Source organism: Silene latifolia, chromosome 1, assembly GCF_048544455.1.
Source record: "Silene latifolia isolate original U9 population chromosome 1, ASM4854445v1, whole genome shotgun sequence".
NCBI lineage: Eukaryota > Viridiplantae > Streptophyta > Magnoliopsida > Caryophyllales > Caryophyllaceae > Silene > Silene latifolia.
Window position 1 is genome coordinate 6,314,696 of NC_133526.1, and position 21,125 is coordinate 6,335,820.

The following is a 21,125-nucleotide window of genomic DNA, read 5'->3' on the forward strand; positions in this document are numbered from 1 at the left end:
CAACATCGCCATTATATTCGCTTCACCGTTGCCTTTTGTTTCTCCTCGTGAACATTCACCTTCTTCATACAAGTTATTGAGATCAAAATCAAGCGCCATTTAATCAAATGTTGAACGACTATATTTTTTTTTGGTGTAGATGTTCAACGAGTATTAAAAAATAAGGTTTCCAAAATTTTAATCACTGTCTTTTTTTTGTTCTAGTATAAGTTACTGTATTTAAGTAATGAAAATAATGAGAGAGATAAAGTGTCAATTAAAAAGATTAGATTAAAAATAAGTGTTGTTAATTATAAAGATTAGATTAAAAATAAGTGTTGTTAATTATAAAGATTAGATTAAAATAAGTGTTGTTAATTATGGAGATTAGATTAAAATAAGTGTTAATTAATCTTGGGGTTATTCCCAATACTAATCCCGCCCAAACCCAAATAATCCCTCCCATTTTTCCCTCCAACTTTCCCTCCAAACAAAAAAAGAATCTTTGACTCACCTTTACACGTGGCGAGCGCTGATTGGCCCGTGTACCAAAGCCTTGTACACGCCGTGTACTCCTAACATCTTTGCATTAATTCCAACCCTATTTTAATCGGAGTACGAGGTACGCACCCAAAGAACCCACCTTTAATCAATAAATTTACTTGGAAGTTTCAACCCTTCTCCTTCCTAATTATTTTGGTATTATTTTTCCCCATTTTGTGATCATTCAAGTAATTAAAGAAGAAGAATGAGACCATTTGGAAGGACCATTTTCACCAAAGACAGTAAATTTTCTATCTTTTCCCTCTTACAAGTAATTAAATCCAACCGATTATAAGTTTCTTGATGTTTTTTTTTACTGTAGTCATAATTGTAATTGCACATTTGCATGTATGGTATGGTTGCATACTTGCATGTATCACAAATAAGATTATACATCCAGTTGTACCATAAGCATTGTACAACCAAAGTATAAGAATCTGAGCTTATATGTATTCTTTTTGAGCTAATTCAAAGTTCATGTTTTTAATGTGTAAATGGATGAACTCAATACTTTCTAATAAAGCTCATATTCTTTAACATAAAGCTCAGATACTTTATCACAAAGCTCAGATTCTACACTGTACAACATATACAACTGGTTGTATAGTTCATGAATTGTGCATGTATGGTTTATTCTGATTATTACATGGTCATCTAAGGCATTATTTGTGATATTTATGTTAATGGTTTTCCGAGCTTTAATCCCGAAATGATTTGGAGTCGGTTGGCATGAATCATCCTTTGAAACCGTCAATGACAGCCTGTGAATGCCTGCTCATGTCAGGCGGAGTCAGAATTTGTCGTTAGGTGTGGCGAATATTTGCAGTGGGGGTAAATTATAAACTAGAAGAAAATTGGAAAATTTTAATTAATAATCTCAAATTTTGGAAGCAATTGAATGTTTTTGAAGTGGTGATATATATCTTGTATTGGAGTGTGGACATTCTGGTTAGTTTTTGTTGTAGGTAAGGTTGTGGTGGAATCGGGTTTATGGTATGGTTGTTGAATGGGGTGGAACATGTTGGTTGTTTGGGCACCAAATTTTTGGGAAATTGGGTGGAGGATAGCCAGGGCGAGCTCTCGGCTGGCACGATTCTGCTGGCCACGAGTCTCGCTGTTGCTGGTTGCAGACCTGCAGGCTACTGGCCAAGGTTACTGTTCTTGGCTGATGGGGTAGAACATGTTGGTTGTTTGGGTACTAAAATTTTGGGAAATTGGGTTGAGGATAGCCAGGACGAGCTCTCGGCTGGCACGATTCTGCAGGCCATGAGTCTTGCTGTTGCTGGTTGCAGACCTGCAGGCTGTTTGCCAAGGTTACAGGTCTTGGCTGATGGCCGTGTTGCTGTGGCTAAAATATTTGTTTTCCTTTTGTTAGCTTAAATTCAGATCGGTTGTTTAAGTTCTCAGTTTGATTTGAATTTAGTCGAGCCTGTTTGTGCCATTGTGACTACTATTTAACTTGAAGTAGTTGAAAGTTCGCGTAGTTACAGCGACCCTTGCTTTCTTTTTCAGAAATGGTGCATTTCAAAATGACTTGGTTACGTTGAAGCTTGAATTGGGTTTCAGGAGTTATCTCTGGCCTCTGGGTTACGATACCAAGACACCCAGCACGTGATACAATGATCTATTTGCAGAGGTATGTACTTTTGAGTTTTGAGTCTTGAACACAATAGTCTTATACTCTTATTGTTATCGGGTGTAGTAGATGAAAGTATGAAACTATAGTAAATGAACATGATAAAGGTGTTTATTTTGGACTGGCTTTCAAAGACGAAGGTTAAAAACATAAGCTGTTATTATTGACATTGATATGATTACGTAGAGAATCAATAAGGGAATATAGCAAGTAAGTAGGGAGAAATAGGCGGAACCGCGGAGGGTCATATCAGAGATGTGTGCAATAAAGGCAAACATCGTTGAAGGAACATAAGTGGGTACGGAATAGATTATGTGAAGATGTAAAGGAGAACCGTTGAGGGTGGACAACAGGGCGAGGAAGGGTGGCAGCAATAGGGTCTATGGGGATTTAGGTTAGGATCAGTTAGTATGGTAAGCTATCATGTACTCATATAATATGATATGACAATTAGCACATAAATCACGCTTCCTCCAATTCTATATATTTGAACAAAGATTTTAAATATGTTCAAATTTTTTACATTGGTTCTCAAATCTCTTTCACAAAATCATTATATGTTCAACAAATATAAGTAATATACAATGCAAAAATTGTGGTCAAACCGTTTAAGGTCACGTGAGAAGAACTATAGAAATGCACGCAAAAGAAGTAATATTTCATTCAAACATCATCGTCCACAGAAACACGTTTTTTTTAATAAAGATTAAACTTGATTATTATTACCGAGATCTTCATTTTCATTTTGACCCACCTTAGAAACTGGCATTTCCTCTACATGAGCCAAGTCGTGTTGTTGAACAACCAGCAATGAGGAGACTACACCACTATGGGATGAAGATAAGATGTCCCCTATCGGCCCGAGCTCAGCGTGCTCAGCCTGACGTTCTGCCAATTGTGATACCATGGCCGAAGGAAATCGGCCTTTCCCTACAATTATGAGTTCATAATTTCCACTCTTTCCTAACTCGAGTACTTCTTCTTCGATGTTACTAACATTTCGCTCCGTGTATTGAACTGTTCCTTCCCATTTGGTGCGAAATGCTTCTACCATTGCATCATCTAGCGCCTACGTATGAGGAGCAAGAGTATTAGACCTTACCATTCGATAATTTTCCTTGAAAATCATATAACTACAAAAATAAATCAGAGAGATCATTAATGGAGGATACTCGTACCTTTTCTTCTACCCTATTCATGGCCGCCACTGAAAATGTGTAATGATGTTCACCATTTTTCTCGTGAGATGGCGTCAATGTGATGTTAGCTTCTGTCCTTTCGCTTTCCATAAACCTTATAACAGACACCTGAATAGCAGGATGGTCTGCCATCCTTCCACCAAGCTCTAATGCCTCTCGATCATCGGGCCCACCGAAGAAAACAACACAAATCCTCTGCCCTTCAATCTTATTGAATCCACGGTCCACAAACACGGCAACTGAGCAAGGAGCATCTTTAAGCACCCTTTGATTCACCCCTCGCCAACCATGTCCTGCATTCTCAACTTCCATCACTCCACTTTCCTCATTCTTCCTCCACATTTTGTGGAATGGGAGAAGCACCATCATTACTAATTTGTCCTCGGCCACATGGCATACGTCCTCGTGCATTGTGGTTAAGGCTGAGATGACCGTTACAGGCCTGACCATAACCTTGCCTAACTGAGCATATGTCTCAAAGGCGGAGGAAACCTTATCATAGACCTCAACCCGACTTTTTCGATGAGTTGGGTCAATGAAGGGTAACCCATTTCGACGAAGTCTTTGAACCATGATAATTGATGAGGAACGTTCGGTGAGCTCAACTAGGTGCATGATGTACAACTTTAGTTTGCTCTTTTCGACCGTGCTTCTTGTGGACTCAATTAGGTTTATAAGCCCAGGAACGTTACCCGGCCCATGAGCGCAAGCTAGCATTCTAAACTCATCTCTGGTGTTAGGACTAGAGCCTGAAATGGGTTCGATTTGAAATCGGTTTGATTGTAGTTTACGTTTTGGCCTTCGAATGTCTCGCTTGTCGGGCTTGTATATAGCCATGACAATAGGAGTGGTCATAAAAGTGGTGAATAGAGCCATTAACACTAGTATTGCAAACATTGCATCATTAAGCACCTGATAACAAAAAGAAAAAAAAAGGGAAAAATTAGATAATTTGATTATTGTTCTTCTAGTACATTATGTATATTATATACTCTGTCGGTAACTCCTATTCAAATAGTTGTTAACGATTCATTAGAATACGTCTCACAAACAGACAGAAAAATAGACAACTAGTTGTATGCAAGGCAGTAAGTGGATTATACATCCGATGTATTACCACCAATTTTATAGTTTATGAGCATTATAATAAAATTTTTGAGTTTTGTTTTAAAAAATTTGAGTTTTACTATAAATTTTTTGAGTTCATTCACTAAAATATTAAGCTCAAAAAATTACAATAAACTTCAAAAACATTAAATACAAACTTAGTTAAATTTGAGTTTTGACGGAAAAAAAATTAAAATTTAACCTAAAAACTTTAATAAGCTCAGAAAAACTACACATATGCTCAAAAACAAATAAAATTTGAAGTAATAAGCTCAGAAAAAATACACATATGCTAAAAACAAGTAAAATCCGAGGTAATACATCCGATGTATGTTCCTTTTTCTCTATGCAAGGGGGTAGTAAAAGTGTAAAATTGGGTTTGTACATATTATTTTGGTCATGGGTAAGTAACTACACCAAGAAAATTGTATGAATTAAATAAATAAATAAAAACTTTTATTGAAGTGGTACGGATATTATTGTATTTGTTAGAAAAAAAAATATTTACACTATAGAATACAAAAAAACTACTACTGTATTTATTAATAATTCACAAGATGTCCCTCTCGTAAGATATTTGATAGTCATGCCTGGGACAAAGGATACACATCTGTATTCTGTATAAATTAAATATAATTATATTAACATCAATAATGCACAAAATGTCGCTTTAGCGATAACGGTTTGTACAAAACCACTTAATTAAAACAAATTATCCACAGTTATCTTGACTTGGCAGGAAAATGGAAAAAACCCCCCTACTACTTTTCATTAATTTGCCAGTTCGTTGTGATGCGGTTTAACACTAATACGGTATACAAAATTACAAACCATATTGGTTTATTAAAAGAAAAACGAAAATTTAGAGAAGATTAAAAAACCTGTTTTTTGTGTAAGGCGATCTTACACAAGAATTTATTGACTTCTTGTTTAAAACGGTTCTACACAGTTATGATGTTAAAACGAAGTGCTATTGTACGTAAATAACCTCACATATAACTTCCACCCATTACCATGTTTCCGTGAGAAAGACATTATTATCTTTAGTAAAATAATTTTACAATGTTTTATCGTAAAACCGTTTTATACTTCATATGTTCATATGATGTCATAGATGACTTATTTGCTTCAGTATTTCAGTATGTAGAAATCAATGGCCGCCATATAGACGTGAGTAAGTTCATAATATGCGTCATAAAGCGACTTTATTAATTGGCTTAAATATTTTAATGTATAGAAGTCAATGGCCGTCATATAGGGACGGAAATGGATCCTCTCCATTTCCTTTCTCTCCATTTCCTCTCACAATCCCCTTAAATAATAATTTCTTCTCTCACTCTCATTTTCCTTTATTTTTATGCGTAAATTTAGAACCGTTAGATGATATCAAGATACGATCCGGGCCATTAATAGGTACTTGCCTCTCCATTTCTTTTGAGGAAATGGAGAGGAAATGAGCTCGTCATATAGACATGAGTACATGGCCAAATTTAGGCTGCCCTTGCAAAAACACATACAATAATTCCAATTCAAGAGTATATTACATAATAAATTGATGCGAAGTACTATGTTGTTTGGATGATATAATTTATATTTTCTCTGTTCCATTGAATTGTTTACGTTTATCAAAATTCTCATTACATATTTTGAAAATAGTAAACAATTCAATGAGATTGAGGAAGTATGAATTAGAAATTTCTAGTACTCCGTAACTTTTCTTTTTGATAGATGTAAAAAAATGTTTTCTACATCCTAGTAGCATTTGACTCTCTTAAATATTCTTACATATACAGATATACTACATAATAAAACATAGAATTATAGAAATACAGTATCCTAGAAATTCATAGTAACTTTGAATCCTCTAAAATGGAGAAAGTTTTGTGCCTTGTCCGTCCTTAGGTATTAGACGGTGTTTGATGAAGTAATTTTTGTAATTTGTATTCTTCATATAAAACACACCATGAATTTATATTAAGGGCTCATTTGAGATAAGATTAATTATATTACACATTCGTCACTCCTACGAATCCTCCCGAATAATCAAACTTGGTCTGGACTAAAAGAATAAAGAAGATTAACCAACTTTGCACTCCAATTGTTTTACTTTTTTTTTTGTACCTGCTAGCTTTGGTGATACATTATTTATTACTCGATAATAATTTGATTTGAAGTTAAAAGCACATGATGCATTCATTCACATTTGTCAAACTTCACCACTTGTAAGTTATCAGGATTTGAAGCTAGCTTTTATGATTAAAGTTTACTTATAATCATGATTAAAGTTTATTTATGTCATGATTAATGTTTACTTATATCTAAGATGAGGCTTCTATTATTAAAATTTAATTTTAGGTGAGGCAAAGTTCCGAGTGCAATGGGTCATAAAGGTCGTGTAAATGTAGTTTTTTCGTGTTATATCAATACAAATATTTTCGATGCATACAAACTAAATGACCTTCTTTTTCCCATTATGGACTTGATGTCGGGTTTCTAGATTAATTTTGCTTTATTAATAATGTAAATAAGTAAAAAATTTGCAGATGTCAACTAATTTAGTTGGTAAAGTTATGAGAGATGATACTCATGATCTTGGTTCAAATCCCGTCAGCATAAAAATCGCAATGAGAATAGAAATGCAAACAGTTATGATATGAGAAAACAGACCTTTTTTTCTTTGCCAATATTAAGAACAATGAGCTCAACCAAGCCTTTAGTATTCATCAACACACCCAAGGTCAGTGCCTCCCGAACTCGTATCCGATAGCACATAGCCACGGAGAACACCCCTATAATCTTGCCGAAACAGGCGACTGCGATCACAAGCACCAACATCGCCCACGCCATTCCCCCTTGTATCTTTGTTATATCTGTCTTAAGCCCACTTGCCGCAAAGTAGAGCGGTAACAACAAACCCGTCACAAAATCCTCTATTCTCTCTATTAGAGTTTTTGCAAAATTTCCTTCCTTTGGAATTATCAATCCGAGAACGAATGCCCCGAATATCGCATGGATCCCTATCAAATCGGTTATAAATCCGCATACTAGGGCTCCCCCCAGGGTGATTGTTATGTAGAGCTCGTTCATTGCATCTTGCTCGGATGAGCAACGACGCGCTACCCAAGCCATGATGGGTTTAACACAAATGAACATGAGAGCGACAAAGCCGACCCCGCATAATAGCACCCATACGGAGATTAATGGGCTGTTATGCGGTCCTCCAGCCACGCCGTTCCCTGCAAGAGCCACAGCAAGGGCTAGCAATATCCAGGCCGTCACGTCATCGAATGCTGCGACAGCCATCGCTGTTTGCCCCACATGGGTTGTAAGGAGTTTCAGTTCAGCCAGGATTCGGGCTAGGACAGGGAACGCGGTGATTGAGAGGGCGACCCCCATGAAGACCACAAAGGGAACGTACCCTGCCTTGTCGGCTCCATCAATGGTACGACGGAGAAGGATGGCCAATGCGCTCCAGTGCCAAAGGGAAGGCTGATCCCCGCCACTGCAATGCTTAAGGCCTGACGGCTGCTCCGGCGGATTGAGGAGAAGTCTAGCTCTAGGCCCACCAAGAAGAGGAAGAATAGGAGACCAATGCTGGCTACTGACTCCAGTATCGGCATGCTCCATTTCGGGAACACATTGTTTAGGTATGTGTGGTTTCTTCCTAAGGCCGATGGCCCTAGTAATATCCCTCCCTACACAAAATTAGAATATACGGAGTAACAAATATTTCTATAGGAAAATCTATTATTATGAACAATTCCGAGTTAAGTAATCCCAAGTTGTGTGCATCGTCCATTTTTAATTCCAAATTCAACATTATTGTTGGTTTAGACCAGATAATAGAGGTTATGTGGAGTGTCATACTCTAAATGCTATACTTAACCTGAGAACAGTTGGTTTTGTTGCATACTTGCATGTATACGCATCTGTATTCCGTCAATTTTGATATGGGTATTGCTCATTCATGTACATGATTTACTCATTCATATACATGATTTACTATTTTACCCCTCTCATTTTTATACCTAGTTTTTTAGTTTCTCCCTTTCAACTTTCCATCCACTGCCCAACAAGGCAACCACCTCTCCTGCCGCCACCACCCGTCCACCCCTCTCCCGCCCCTTCCCGCCATAACAGTTTCCCCAAGCCTAACACCGTTGTCTACCTCTTTAATAGCATTTTCACCGTCAATTTCTATAGCATGAAATGGATGAGCATGACACTAACGAGATGGTGCCAAGCGCTAATCATTCTAACAGGTTCCAATTTCATGTAGAACCATTATCAATGTCATAAATGGGCATCAATGTCATATATGGCCATATGGGCAGTGGGAAACTAAAAAATGGCGGACAATAACTATGATTCATACACCATCAGTACTAATATGCAAAGCCGATGTACCCTTATTACTATTCTCATACAAATGTTTTCCAGATCGAATTTTCAAGTATTACGTATTGATTATTGGATTTTCGATTTTCTAACTGAATTTTCAGATCAAATTTCCAAGTGCAGTGTAATTTTATGAAGTACCCTTAATTTAATTTAAATATATCAAACTGATGCTCATAGATTGAAAAAAGAATTATTAGAAGTACTTAATTAATATGTGAATTAAAATTTATAAGTATAATTGTTGAATTTGTTAGGAATTTGATCAATTTTTTGGATGAAAGGGAAAAGGGAGAACATTCTTCTTCTTTTTTTTAAAATAAGGGTAGGTGATGGAAAAATTATGAAAAAAAGTCCATGAAAAAGTAAAACTTGTACATGAAAGAGCAACTACGTTTTGATATTTATTATAGATTTATAGATACCCTAATGACCTTCAAATAACAAATTATCTACATTGGAAAAAAAAACAAAATCATTTTCCGTATGAAAATAATCATTTTCCGCATGGGCCCGGGGGGGGACTCAACCCCCTCGTCATCAAAAAAAAAAAAAAAAAAAGAAAATAATGTACTTACCACAATTTCAGCAATGACTTTGGGCTGACGAAGAGGCTTGAAGGCGAAGGCAAGGAGGCGGGAGATGACGAGGATTAACGTCATCTGAACGATGAGCAAGGGGAAGGCGGTATGGAGTGGATTATCACCTTCAAGGATTCCATTTGAGGAGGTTTTGATACTTGTTATGTTCACAGGCATGTTTTATTTTTATTGTTTAATATGATATGATATTTATATTTATATACTACTAAAAGTTAGAAGATTAAACTGAAATGCTAAATTCTAGCTTTGCTTGAGCTTCATTAGGATGTGCACTTGAGTAATATTTGGTTGGGGTATTTATATACAAAATCTTGCATTGCTAAATCTCTAGCTAGCATGGACTTGGTAGTTTAGTACAATTTAAACTAAATTACTTAAAAGTATATACCAAGTCAAAGTTAGTATATTCATTTTTTGTTTGGTATATAGGACTAAAGGAGATGCTGACGGCATTCAAACCCAGGTCATGAGTACCACTTCCCATGAATTTACCAACTAAGCTAGTTGACATATGGTATTTTTTTTTTTTTTTTTTTTTTTTTTTTTTTTTTTTTTTTTTTTGTAAAGGGAAAAGATCAATTAATTGTTGAAGGTCATATGTAGTCTATAGATAATGTCAAAATTGACGAAATACAATATTGTTAAAATCGAACAAATACCACCTTTCACAAAACAATGGATCTAGGGTTTTAGTTGTGACTTAAAACTTAAAAGTATATACCTAGTCAGAGATAGTATATGAATTTATGGGATAGTTAAATCAAGTGGATTTAGTATTTTGGTACTTGTCTCTTGAGAATAAGACAACAAATATAATTCTACAAAATAATTATACGATAAATCGGCATTGAATATGAAAGATAATATTTTAATCCCTCTTGTTCATTAAACTAAACTTTTATAATTAAAAGTCAAGGAAAATATACATGTATATACCCCTCTTGTTAATTATACTAAGAATCTTTAAGGTAGGGTCATTTTTACTTTGTTATATAGCATGTATCGTACGGACTCTGAAATTAATCGATGACAAATTTTTTACTCCGCTTCAACTATTTATAACCTTTAAGGTTATATTCTTCCGGACTGAATTAAACTCAATTTTAAATTGAATTAAACAGAACAAACTTGAACTAAACTAAATGTTTAAATTAACCATGAAATTAAATATTTGATCCGAAAAAAAGATGATAATAGGACACCACCAAATGGTACACATTTGAGTACCAACTTAATTAAAAATACATTGATATATAAAGATAATAGTATTGTATTTATCATTGCTCTAATATACAAAATAATGGTAGAAAGTACATCAAAAAAATAATGGTAGAAAGACAATTTTTAATAGTTGCTTTTTTCTCAATAATTTGTTGAACTAGTCATTAAAGCTCCCTTAATCCCATAATAACGGAAAGATTCAAGACATGTACAGATCCCTGAATTTTGCACGCAAGGGAGGAGTCTAATGGTTAAAACTTGCGTGAAAGTTTCAAGGGACTCATATCAAGCTTCCCCAAGAGCAATCTTTTGGAATGTCTATAGTATGTCGTTCTTGGGTAGCTTACTTGATATACATGGTTTGCAGGCTATAAATATGGATCGGCTATAAATCGCTAAAGGAGTGATTTTCTCTAGTTTGCATTTTTGTTTTGACAATGTTACCCTTGTCAAAAATTATACTCCGTACTCCATAGTCCTTATTTTTAATTTAAAAACTTGGGAAAGAAATAAAACCGTAACATAATATACAAATATATTTTATTGTGATACTGAAATCAAGTATCACTCGGTGAAAACATCTCGTTTTCCTCTAAGAAAAGTACACCGTATCGTTCATGGTAACCTTTATACACTTAGTATGCTTAAATATTGAACATAAAGCCATAAGTGGTCCAGCAAGTCTTACGACTTCTCACAACCCTTCTTTTTAACATTATTTAAATTAGGTGTGAGTTGTCACAGGATTGTGACGGTTATAAGTATGAATTTGTGTAAGTGATTAAGTGGTAGAGACTAGGGACTTATATTTCATACAATATCATTAAACTTAAACTTGATCGCTTATTCTGGGACTATCATCTTCACTATGAACCACCTTCGAAACCGGGACTTCATCTACATGAGCTAAGTCATGCTGTTGAACAATTAGCAAAGACGAGACCACGCCACTATTGGTTGCAGATAAGATATCCCCGATTGGACCAAGCTCAGCGTGTTCAGCCTGACGATCTGCTAATTGCGATACCATGGCTGTAGGAAATCGCCCCTTGCCTACAACTATGAGTTCATAATTACCGCTTTTGCCTAGCTCAAGTACCGCTTGTTCAATGTTGCTAGCGTTTCGTTCAGTGTATTCTGCTGTTCCTTCCCATTTGTTGCGGAATTCTTGTACCATTGCATCGTCTAGCGCCTGCACACATTAACAGTAGTACAATTAAAATTTACTCGGAATTTATATAAACAAATCAAGAGATTGAGACGGAAATTTACCTTCTCTTCCACCCTATTTACGACAGCCACGGAAAATGTGTAATGGTGATCTCTATTTTTTTCAGGAGACGGCGTCAATTTGACATTATTAGCTGTAGTCATTTGGGGTTCCATAAAGCGAATAACGGACACGTGAATAGCGGGATGGTCCGCCATCCGTCCACCAAGCTCTAATGCCTCTCGATCATCCGGCCCACCGAAGAATACAACACAAATCCTTTGCTCTTGGACCATATCAAATCCACGATCCACAAACACCGCGACTGAGCATGGAGCGTATTTAAGCACTCTCTGATTCACCCCTCGCCAACCATGGCCCACATTGTCGACTTCCATCACTCCGGTTTCCTCATTCTTCCTCCACATTTTATGAAACGGAAGAATCACCATCATTACCCGTTTGTCCTCGGACACATGGCACACGTCTTCGTGCATAGTCGATATGGCGGAAATGACCGTTACTGGTCTGACCATAACCCTACCTAACTGTGCATATGTCTGGAAGGCAGAGGCCACTTTGTCATGGACCTCAACTCGACTCCTTCGACGAGTTGGGTCGATGAACGGGAGACCGTTTCTACGGAGTTTCTGGACCATGATGATTGATGAGGACCGTTCAGTGAGCTCAACTAGGTGCATAATGTACAACTTTAGTTTGCTTTTGTCGACCGTGCTTCTAGTGGACTCGATTAAGTTTATAAGTCCAGGAACGTTACCCGGTCCATGAGCACAGGCTAGCATTCTGAACACGTCTTTGCTGGTAGAAGTACCGGCTACACTCGGATCCATTTGAGATGGGTCGGGCTGGAGTTTACGTTTTGGGCTATAAGTGTCGCGTTTTTCGGGCTTGTAGATAGCCATGACAATTGGGGTGGTTATGAATGTTGTGAACAAAGCCATCAATACAAGTATTGCAAACATTGCATCATTAAGCACCTGAGATCAATAAAAATGTTGAAATTTAGTTATTTCTCGTATTATTTTCGACATTATTAGATTTTCAATTCATATAATTATAAGAAGAAAAATGTACACTCAAAAAAATGTACTCTGTATCAAGTAAAATATGTACCGAGCAACAAATATCCCCACTATATATCACCGATGCTGGTTGTTTGAGCCTTTGTCATTGCTAGATTGTACAAATTTGAAGAGTTTAACCTTTGGCATTTTCTTAATTTATTTACGATTATTCTAACGTGTATCTTGATTAAGGGCAGTAGGGCACATGTTAAGGTAAATGTCGTTACTCGATTTTCTAGATTTTTTTTTTTAAAAGTTGGCTTCAAATTGTTAGAATATAAAATCGATTATTTCTCTGATTATTTTCGACATTATTAATTTTTCAATTCATATAATAAGAAAAAAAAATGTTCAGCTTTTGGTTTGAGTACATGTAGCCTGATTAAGGGCAGTAGGGCTCATGTCAAGGTCAATGTCGTTACTCTGTTTTCTAACCTTTTTTTTAAAAGATAGCTTTAAATTGTTAGAATATAAAATGATCATGGGGCTCCAACCATTAGGTTAAAAGTTTTGGTTTGGGTTCGAATCTACCCCAGACTAAAGTCGAATATTAGCTCAGGTATGGTGAAACCTATCGTAGGATTCCAGCCATCAACCTACACTGAGTCTAGGATAGAGGTGACCAAACGCGGGCTTGGGCCGGGCTCGCGTTTAATTTATGGCCCACGGACAAGCGGGTTAGTGGGTTCGGGACGGGTTAGTGGGCTGGGCCTTTGTATTTTTCTTAAAATGCCTTGTCCGTATCCGCTTATTTAGCGGGCGGGATGGCCCGGGTTCAATGGAGAGGACGACCCATGAACAGCTCTAGTCCAGGGCCTGCAGAATATACCCGGCTTGACCCAACCCACATCAGCCTACCCATTGACCCTACCTCGGGCTGGTTCAGGATCCACCTCCACCAGGCCCGACCCGGCCCTCCACCCTGGCTTTGCCCGGACTGACCTTCTCCAACCGGGCCTACCCCTTGACCCGCCCGGCAGCCTGTTTGACCAGCCTTAGCCAGAGTATGAGGAGGAGAAGAACGTGGAGACAACAAAGAAGGCACAAGTGCACAACATATGTAGATTTGGACGGTTCCATGATAAATGTTGTCATCAAGGGATTTTGATGATGATATGGGACCTACCAGTACCAACCAAATATTTGGAATGTCAAAAACAACTTAAACAAGTATTGTTTGTGGATTCGTATATTTTTGCAGTCTGTCAACTGTCAAACTATGGACTGTTTTTAGTTGTGTTTACGTTCATTTGCCATTTGGCCCACTACTATCTTCTCTTTTAGGACATCCACAATAGCTCTAAAAAGATGTATCAGATGACACATCACCAAATTAACAAATCTCTCAAAAAATAAATCTATGCATAATAATAGACAAACATTTTCAATGTTCATGTTATAAAACCCAGTTTAAATTATCCATTTTTTTCTCTCATATGTTGGGTATATTTTAGGGACCACCACTTAACATCATGTCATCCCACAAATTTGTATATAAATATATAACTATTCTTAGCTATAAACCTCAATAGACAAACCTTTGTTGACAAACTTCTATTATTGATAGAGTGTCTTATTTATAACACTTTTCCCATGTGTAGAGCACCTTGGTTAGATGACAAAAAAAATTATGATGGATATGTTTCTAATTTTTTAAGCAATGAAATTCATTTTAAAACAAAAACATGTATCATAAAATATTAAAACTAATTATTTCATCATAAAATATGTATGTAAAATCTCAATGACACCTACGAGTATTATAATTATTATGCATGCAACTAACTAGTATCTTAGCTAGTAAGATATTTTATTCGACATAGCTAGGGCACGGATTCACATTTTAACAAAATATAAAATTAACATAAATAATACATTAAGTTACTTTAATTAATGATAAGTTTGGGACTAAAAGGCTTATTAAAAAATAGTTTTTCATACTCTACATGTAAGATACCTAATCCCGATGATATCAGTAAACAACCTCTCATACGTTCTCATACAGACCTATCATTTTAGTGATTTCTTATATATTGTATGTGAAAGGGTGGTACCGAGATTAAGAACCGCCTCATAACGTCAATCTCATTAATTTTACACACTCTACCGTTATGATAACGTGGAAGCATTAGGTAGGTTGATTTTGCATGAAACAATTAGTCAAACTAAATTAGGGGTCACAATCATGCAAGACAATTATACACAATAATTAGAAATTAATGCATGTATTATACTATATTTGAAAAAGCCAATGAAAGCAATGGTTTTAATTAATTTATTATTTACTTCAATAATTGAATGTTCAATGACTAATTGCCACCTTAAGGGCAACTAAGCTTATTTTAATACTTTGAAAAGTATAATCAAACCTACGAAAAAGATCGCAATAAAAAGAAGTGATAGTTACGTTTCTTGATTATAAAAGTAGATTTCCTTATCTTATGCTCATATTGTCCGTGTATATACTTACTTATCATTTGTTCTTTATCTTTATTAAATTAGAATAAATAATGAGGAAAAATGGACCGGATAAGAAATTGGTGATGACCCAAACCAAGCAAGATCGGACCCAAACCAAGTAAAACCCGACTTGACCTGACTAATTATTATAATTACCCGACTTCCCCGACAGATGAGTCTGATAATGAACCGACCAGACAATGACCTAGCCCAACCAAAACTCGACCTAAACTCGATTCGACCTGATAAATCTATCTAAATGACCTGACTCGACAATAATATGAACACGACCCAAACTAAGAATTGACCTGACTAACTCTACTTGTAAGCAACACAAACCCGACCCAAATGTACTTAATCATAACCCAATATGACCTCGATCGAACCCATTCCGAACGATCTGATTGCATGCCACCATGACTTAAGCTCATAGTACCCGTGTATATACTTAGTTATCATACGTTCTTTATCTTTATTGAATAGGAAGGAATCACGAGTAAAGCCATTTTGGCCAATTGTTTGAATTTGGAATAGTGTAAGAATAGTAGATCATCTAATTTTATGGGTGGTGACACATGAACTTTCTCAATCAAGAGTCTAATCAAAATAGATTATGCTATTTTTCAAGTAAAAAAGTATGTCATCACGAGCACCACACAATGTGACAATATGTTTGGTGGCTTAATAATTGAACGTCTCCTTTAGATAGTTATATTCGTTCGTTTTAAGTATAAAACAGGTTAAATAATACTTCATATAGATAAATGGTACTATAAGAATTTGTCATTTCTTAAGTGTTATGTTGTTTGACTCAAGACTCATTTATTATTTAAGACAAATATATCTTTCTTAAACAAGAATTTGTGGATTAACAATTATATTGTCAAATTCCATTTAATTCATTTAGTATGTTTCATGACGCATTTTTTTTAAAATGGGATTAAAATTCCGAACATGGCAAAAGATTATTTTGAAAAGGAAAAGAAAATTATAATGACATGCCATGTAGGGAGTATTTTTATATCAAACCGTATTATTATAGTTACAGGCTTACAGCGTTTTAATATTTAGTTTACTCCGTCCAATAATGCAGACTCTTTTTGTCTAAAATAGATAAAAATTACAATTTAAATATGCATTATGGAAACAATATACATATACATCCTATTTAATCAAATTGAGGGAGATGAAAACCAGATATGTTATGGGTTTTAATATAAAGTTTTTGAACTCGTTCACTCAAACATTAACATTAAATACAATATTGCTCAAATTTATATAAATAAATTCAGTAAATTTTGTGTTTTGACGTTAGTTTATAAACTTTAAAAGCCGATAAAAATACATGTAAACTCAATTATTAAAAGAAGTCTGATGTAACACATTAGATACGTATTTTCTTTTTTCCGTAACTATTAACTGGAACGAAGAGAGATTAACCTGCCATGGATTTATTGACCATATTTTTATGATTGCATGCAATCAAGTAGATTTATGCATGAACCATCTTAGAGAACTAGATAGACGAGCAAAGACAGAAATAGACGCATTTTTGTATGATTTTATCACGATGGACTCGTGGATGTTGGATGTAGAAATGTCTTTCGAATTGACAAACTTTTCATGATAACATATTTTGACGTAATTAACTTCACTAATTATACTTTAGCTTGATGTTACACCATAAAAACATCCACAAGATTCAACATCGCTTTGTGGAAATACTAAATATTTGTAGAACTATCTTGAATTAGTAAGTCTCTCTTAAAACAGTAATATCTGTTAATCCAATTTGTAAGAGTACAAAGTACTCATAATTAATATTAAGGTTTTTCGGTTGATAACTTTTGGGAAACTCACAACATTATTTGTTCTTTTAAGATTTTTTGAAATTAGTTATCGACTTTTATGATTAATGTAGAATTTACGTCGTATGTTCTTGAGTTAGATTGATAATCAATTACTACCTCTTTTTTCTTTTATTCGGGTGGATGAGATCGACTACTCTTGTATATAAAAATTGAGACTAATTTCCTTTCGTTATAATTAAACAATTAGTCTCAGTATAAACAGATATATCCGTTTAATGTGAAAGACCGGTCAAATATGCTTAAAGTGATGTCATTTTTGGGCCTTACCATGCAACTTATTACTTGCCTTATTCTTAAAGTGGGTGGATATTTAGCCCGTCTATAACTATAGCCTAATATCTCCCGTCTATAATAAGAATTTGTGATAATTAAAAGAAAAAAAATCAACTTCATGATTCTTTGAAAACAATATCAACTTCATGATTGTTTGTAATTTTTTAGTACAACTGACTTGGTGATTGTTAAAACCGTCCAGGTGCATTATTTTCTTAGCCAATGACCTTGGCATTTTCAATCATACTCATAGTTTATATTAAAACTAAATAAAATAATGCTAAAATAATTAAATTTATATTTTGCATCAACATAATTTGTTGGCACAATCTTATTCTAGCTACCATCAAAACATTATTTTCTTTGGTTGAATCAATCCCGGTAAAGATACGTCCACTTAAAATCTCTTTAAACAATTTTTAAGTTTATAAGACGATAAAACAAAACATATTACACCAGTAATTTATTCAGTAAATAATGAGATCAATAAATATTACTCCCTTTATTTCAATATTTATTTACCTTTCGTATTTTTTCTAACGTCATTTTAATTAAAGATAAACAAATAATCGGAACAGTTAATAATACAGAAGAAAAAGAAAAGAAACATGAAGACTAACCTTTTTCTCCTTGCCAATATTAAGGACAATGAGCTCAACCAAGCCTTTAGTATTCATCAAGACCCCCAAAGTCAACGCCTCCCTAAACTTAATCCGGCAACATATAGCCACCGAGAACGTCCCTACAATCTTTCCGAAACACGCCACCGCGATCACGAGCACTAGCATACCCCAAGCAATTGCGCCTTGAATTTTCGTCACGTCGGTTTTAAGCCCGCTAGAAGCAAAGTATAGCGGTAACAATAAACCCGTAACAAAATCCTCAATTCTTTCTATTAGACATTTTGCAAACCCGCCTTCCTTTGGTATAATCAACCCGAATATAAACGCTCCAAATATCGAGTGGATTCCGATTAAATCGGTTATAAACCCGCTTACAAGGACACCACCTAAGGTGATTGTTATATAGAGTTCATCGACCGTATCATGTTCAGATGAGCAACGTTTCGCTATCCACGTCATAATGGGCTTTACACATATAAACATGAGCGCAACAAACCCGACCCCACATAATAAAACCCATATTGATATTAAAGGACTTTTATGTCCTCCTCCAGCCTCGCCGTCACCAGACAGGGCAACGGCGAGGGCCAGGAGGATCCAGGCCGCTACGTCATTAAATGCAGCGGCCGCCATAGCAGTCTGGCCCACCTGGGTGGTAAGGAGTTTCAGTTCAGCTAAAATCCTGGCTAACACTGGGAAAGCTGTAATTGAAAGGGACACCCCCATGAAGACTAGGAAGGGGCCGTACCCTGCCGCGTCAGCCCCAGGGACTGAGCGGCGAAGAAGAAGGGCTAAGGCGGCCCCAGTGACAAAAGGGAGACTAATCCCCGCCATGGCAATGCTGAATGCCTGGCGTCCACTGCGACGGATCGAGGCTAGGTCTAATTCTAGACCTACAAGGAATAGGAAGAATAGTAGGCCAATGCTGGCTACTGACTCTAGGATTGGTGTACTCCATGGTGGGAATACGTTGCTTAGGTACGTGTGGTTTCTTCCTAAGACGGATGGTCCGAGTAATATTCCTCCCTACAAAAAAAAAAAAAAAAAAAAGTTAAAAAAAATTAAATTAATTACATTTGCAAATAGGACATATTCTTAAAGAAAGGGTTAAACAACTCGTAAAATAATCGCATTTTAATATAATTGTCGCTTTTTAAATTAATTGGCGTTGTATGAAGTAAACGTAAAGAAATGGGTGAGACGGAGGCAGTATGATCGTGTCATTGTGTGATAATTCAATTATAGAATCACTAATTATATGTATAATCTTAATTCTTTTAATAGTTTCGGATTAGTTTGATGTCACCATAGTCACCATAATCGACAGTTTACGACCGACCTATAATAATATTAAAAAATACATGTAAGGGAGTAAAGGGACGTTATCAAATTGAATATCAGAACATTCAGATAACGTGAACTCATTTTCCGTGAACTAGAAAAACAAACTATAGCAATAGCGCGACAACTTACCACAATTTCCGCAATGACCTTAGGCTGACGGAGAGGCTTGAAGGCGAAGGCGAGGAGACGGGTGACAATGAGGATCAAGGTGGTTTGGATGATGAGCAAAGGGAAAGCTGTGTGTAAGGCATTATCACCTTCCAAAATTCCATTTGAAGAAGTTTTTATATTTGTTACGTTAAATGGCATGACTATCGATCTTTTGGACAGGCTTTGTTCAGGTCTGTGCCGTATTTTGTTGGAACTATTTTATGAAAGAGGTAATTAGAAGAAGGAAAGAGTGAGTTTTACTTGTTGAGGATGTGCACTTAGTAATGTATTACGTTGGGGTATTTATACACATTATTCTCCAAACACCTTGCTTGCATGGACTTGGTATTATTAGAGACAATGATATAATTTATATAAAAGATATATTATTAATAATAATAATGCAAAATATAAAATGCAAATAGTATATATACCATTTGAAGATTAGTACGAGTAGTATCCACGTACGTTGGTGTAATTGTTAAAATAAGAGGATTTCTTTAATTTCTCTAAACAAATAGTAATAAGAAAATTATTTTACAGAAAGTGTTACCGACGACTACTTCCTTCAATTTATGGACTATACAATCAGTTGTATATATATATGTTGTACGGTGTAGAATATGAGCTTTGTGATAAAGTATCTGAGCTTTATGTTAAGGAATATGAGCTTTATTAAAAAGTATTGAGTTAATGCATTTACACATTAAAAACATAAACTATATATGAATTAGCTCAGAAAAAATACATATAAGTTCGGATTCTTATACCTTGATTGTACAATACTTATGGTACAACTGAATATATAATCCGTGTACTTTCTCTTAAGTGTATGTAGTATCATCTTCATTTCTGTTCCGGGTGTGATTACGGAGCAGTTTTGTTACCACGTAACCTTGTAGAATGATGACTTTGCTTGACTCTTCCTTTCGGCCTCTCCTGAAACAATGAACAAACTGGGGGCTCGGCTTGGTACCAAGCGAACTCACTCCGACGCTCAAGTCAGTAAACTTAAAGGGATTAAGTTGTGTGATACTTGGCACAAAGTATATTGTAGAGAGATAAGGGAGTTTATACCAGATTAATATGTTTAACTGATTATTTGCGGATCCTCTTCTCGTTGAGAGAAGTGGAGTATTTATAGACTTTCACCTTTTGTCACGTAGTGGCCAAGTGGCCAAGTGGCTAGCAGGTGGAAAGACTGATCTACCCTCGGCCGAGGGACCCATGGCAGGCCGGCGGGCCCTGTTGACTCCATGCCGAGGGGTCTTGGATGTGAGTACGCGGATGTGTGTCCCTACCGGCTAGTTGCTCGGCCGAGACCCAGTGACAGCCGACAGTCCGCGTCTAGGGTCCAAGGTGTTGACTTGCTTTGGATATCTTTGATCTTGCTCAATAAGTTGACTCGGTCAGCGGGTGCAGAA

The 21,125-nt window shown here is 35.9% G+C and overlaps 1 protein-coding gene, 1 long non-coding RNA gene and 1 pseudogene across 2 annotated transcripts; 1 reads left to right on the forward strand and 2 right to left on the reverse strand.

Annotated features, from left to right (window-relative positions):
- The first annotated feature begins 560 nt into the window (after nt 1-560).
- On the forward strand, nt 561-9,796 carry LOC141595157 (uncharacterized). Its single transcript, XR_012522264.1, has 3 exons — nt 561-764; nt 2,035-2,158; nt 9,452-9,796. It is a non-coding gene; the product is annotated as an uncharacterized LOC141595157 (long non-coding RNA).
- Nucleotides 2,787-9,620, reverse strand: LOC141595150 (cation/H(+) antiporter 20-like; annotated as a pseudogene).
- Nucleotides 9,797-11,203: 1,407 nt separating the features above from the next.
- On the reverse strand, nt 11,204-20,101 carry LOC141595162 (cation/H(+) antiporter 20-like). Its single transcript, XM_074415135.1, has 4 exons — nt 19,681-20,101; nt 18,205-19,233; nt 11,958-12,893; nt 11,204-11,877 (listed from the first exon to the last, which is right to left on the reverse strand). The coding sequence occupies exons 1-4, from the start codon at nt 19,858-19,860 to the stop codon at nt 11,515-11,517; spliced, it is 2,508 nt and encodes an 835-aa protein (XP_074271236.1). The 5' UTR covers nt 19,861-20,101; the 3' UTR covers nt 11,204-11,514.
- Between the last annotated feature and the right edge of the window lie 1,024 nt (nt 20,102-21,125).

Bases quoted from the DNA above. Each gene is read 5' to 3' on its own strand.
- LOC141595162 (XM_074415135.1), bottom strand. From the start codon at position 19,860: ATGCCATTTAACGTAACAAATATAAAAACTTCTTCAAATGGAATTTTG. The intron at 12,894-18,204 runs GTTAGTCTTCAT...TATTGATCTCAG, and splicing joins ATATTGGCAAGGAGAAAAAG to GTGCTTAATGATGCAATGTT. The intron at 11,878-11,957 runs GTAAATTTCCGT...TAATGTGTGCAG, and splicing joins TAAATAGGGTGGAAGAGAAG to GCGCTAGACGATGCAATGGT.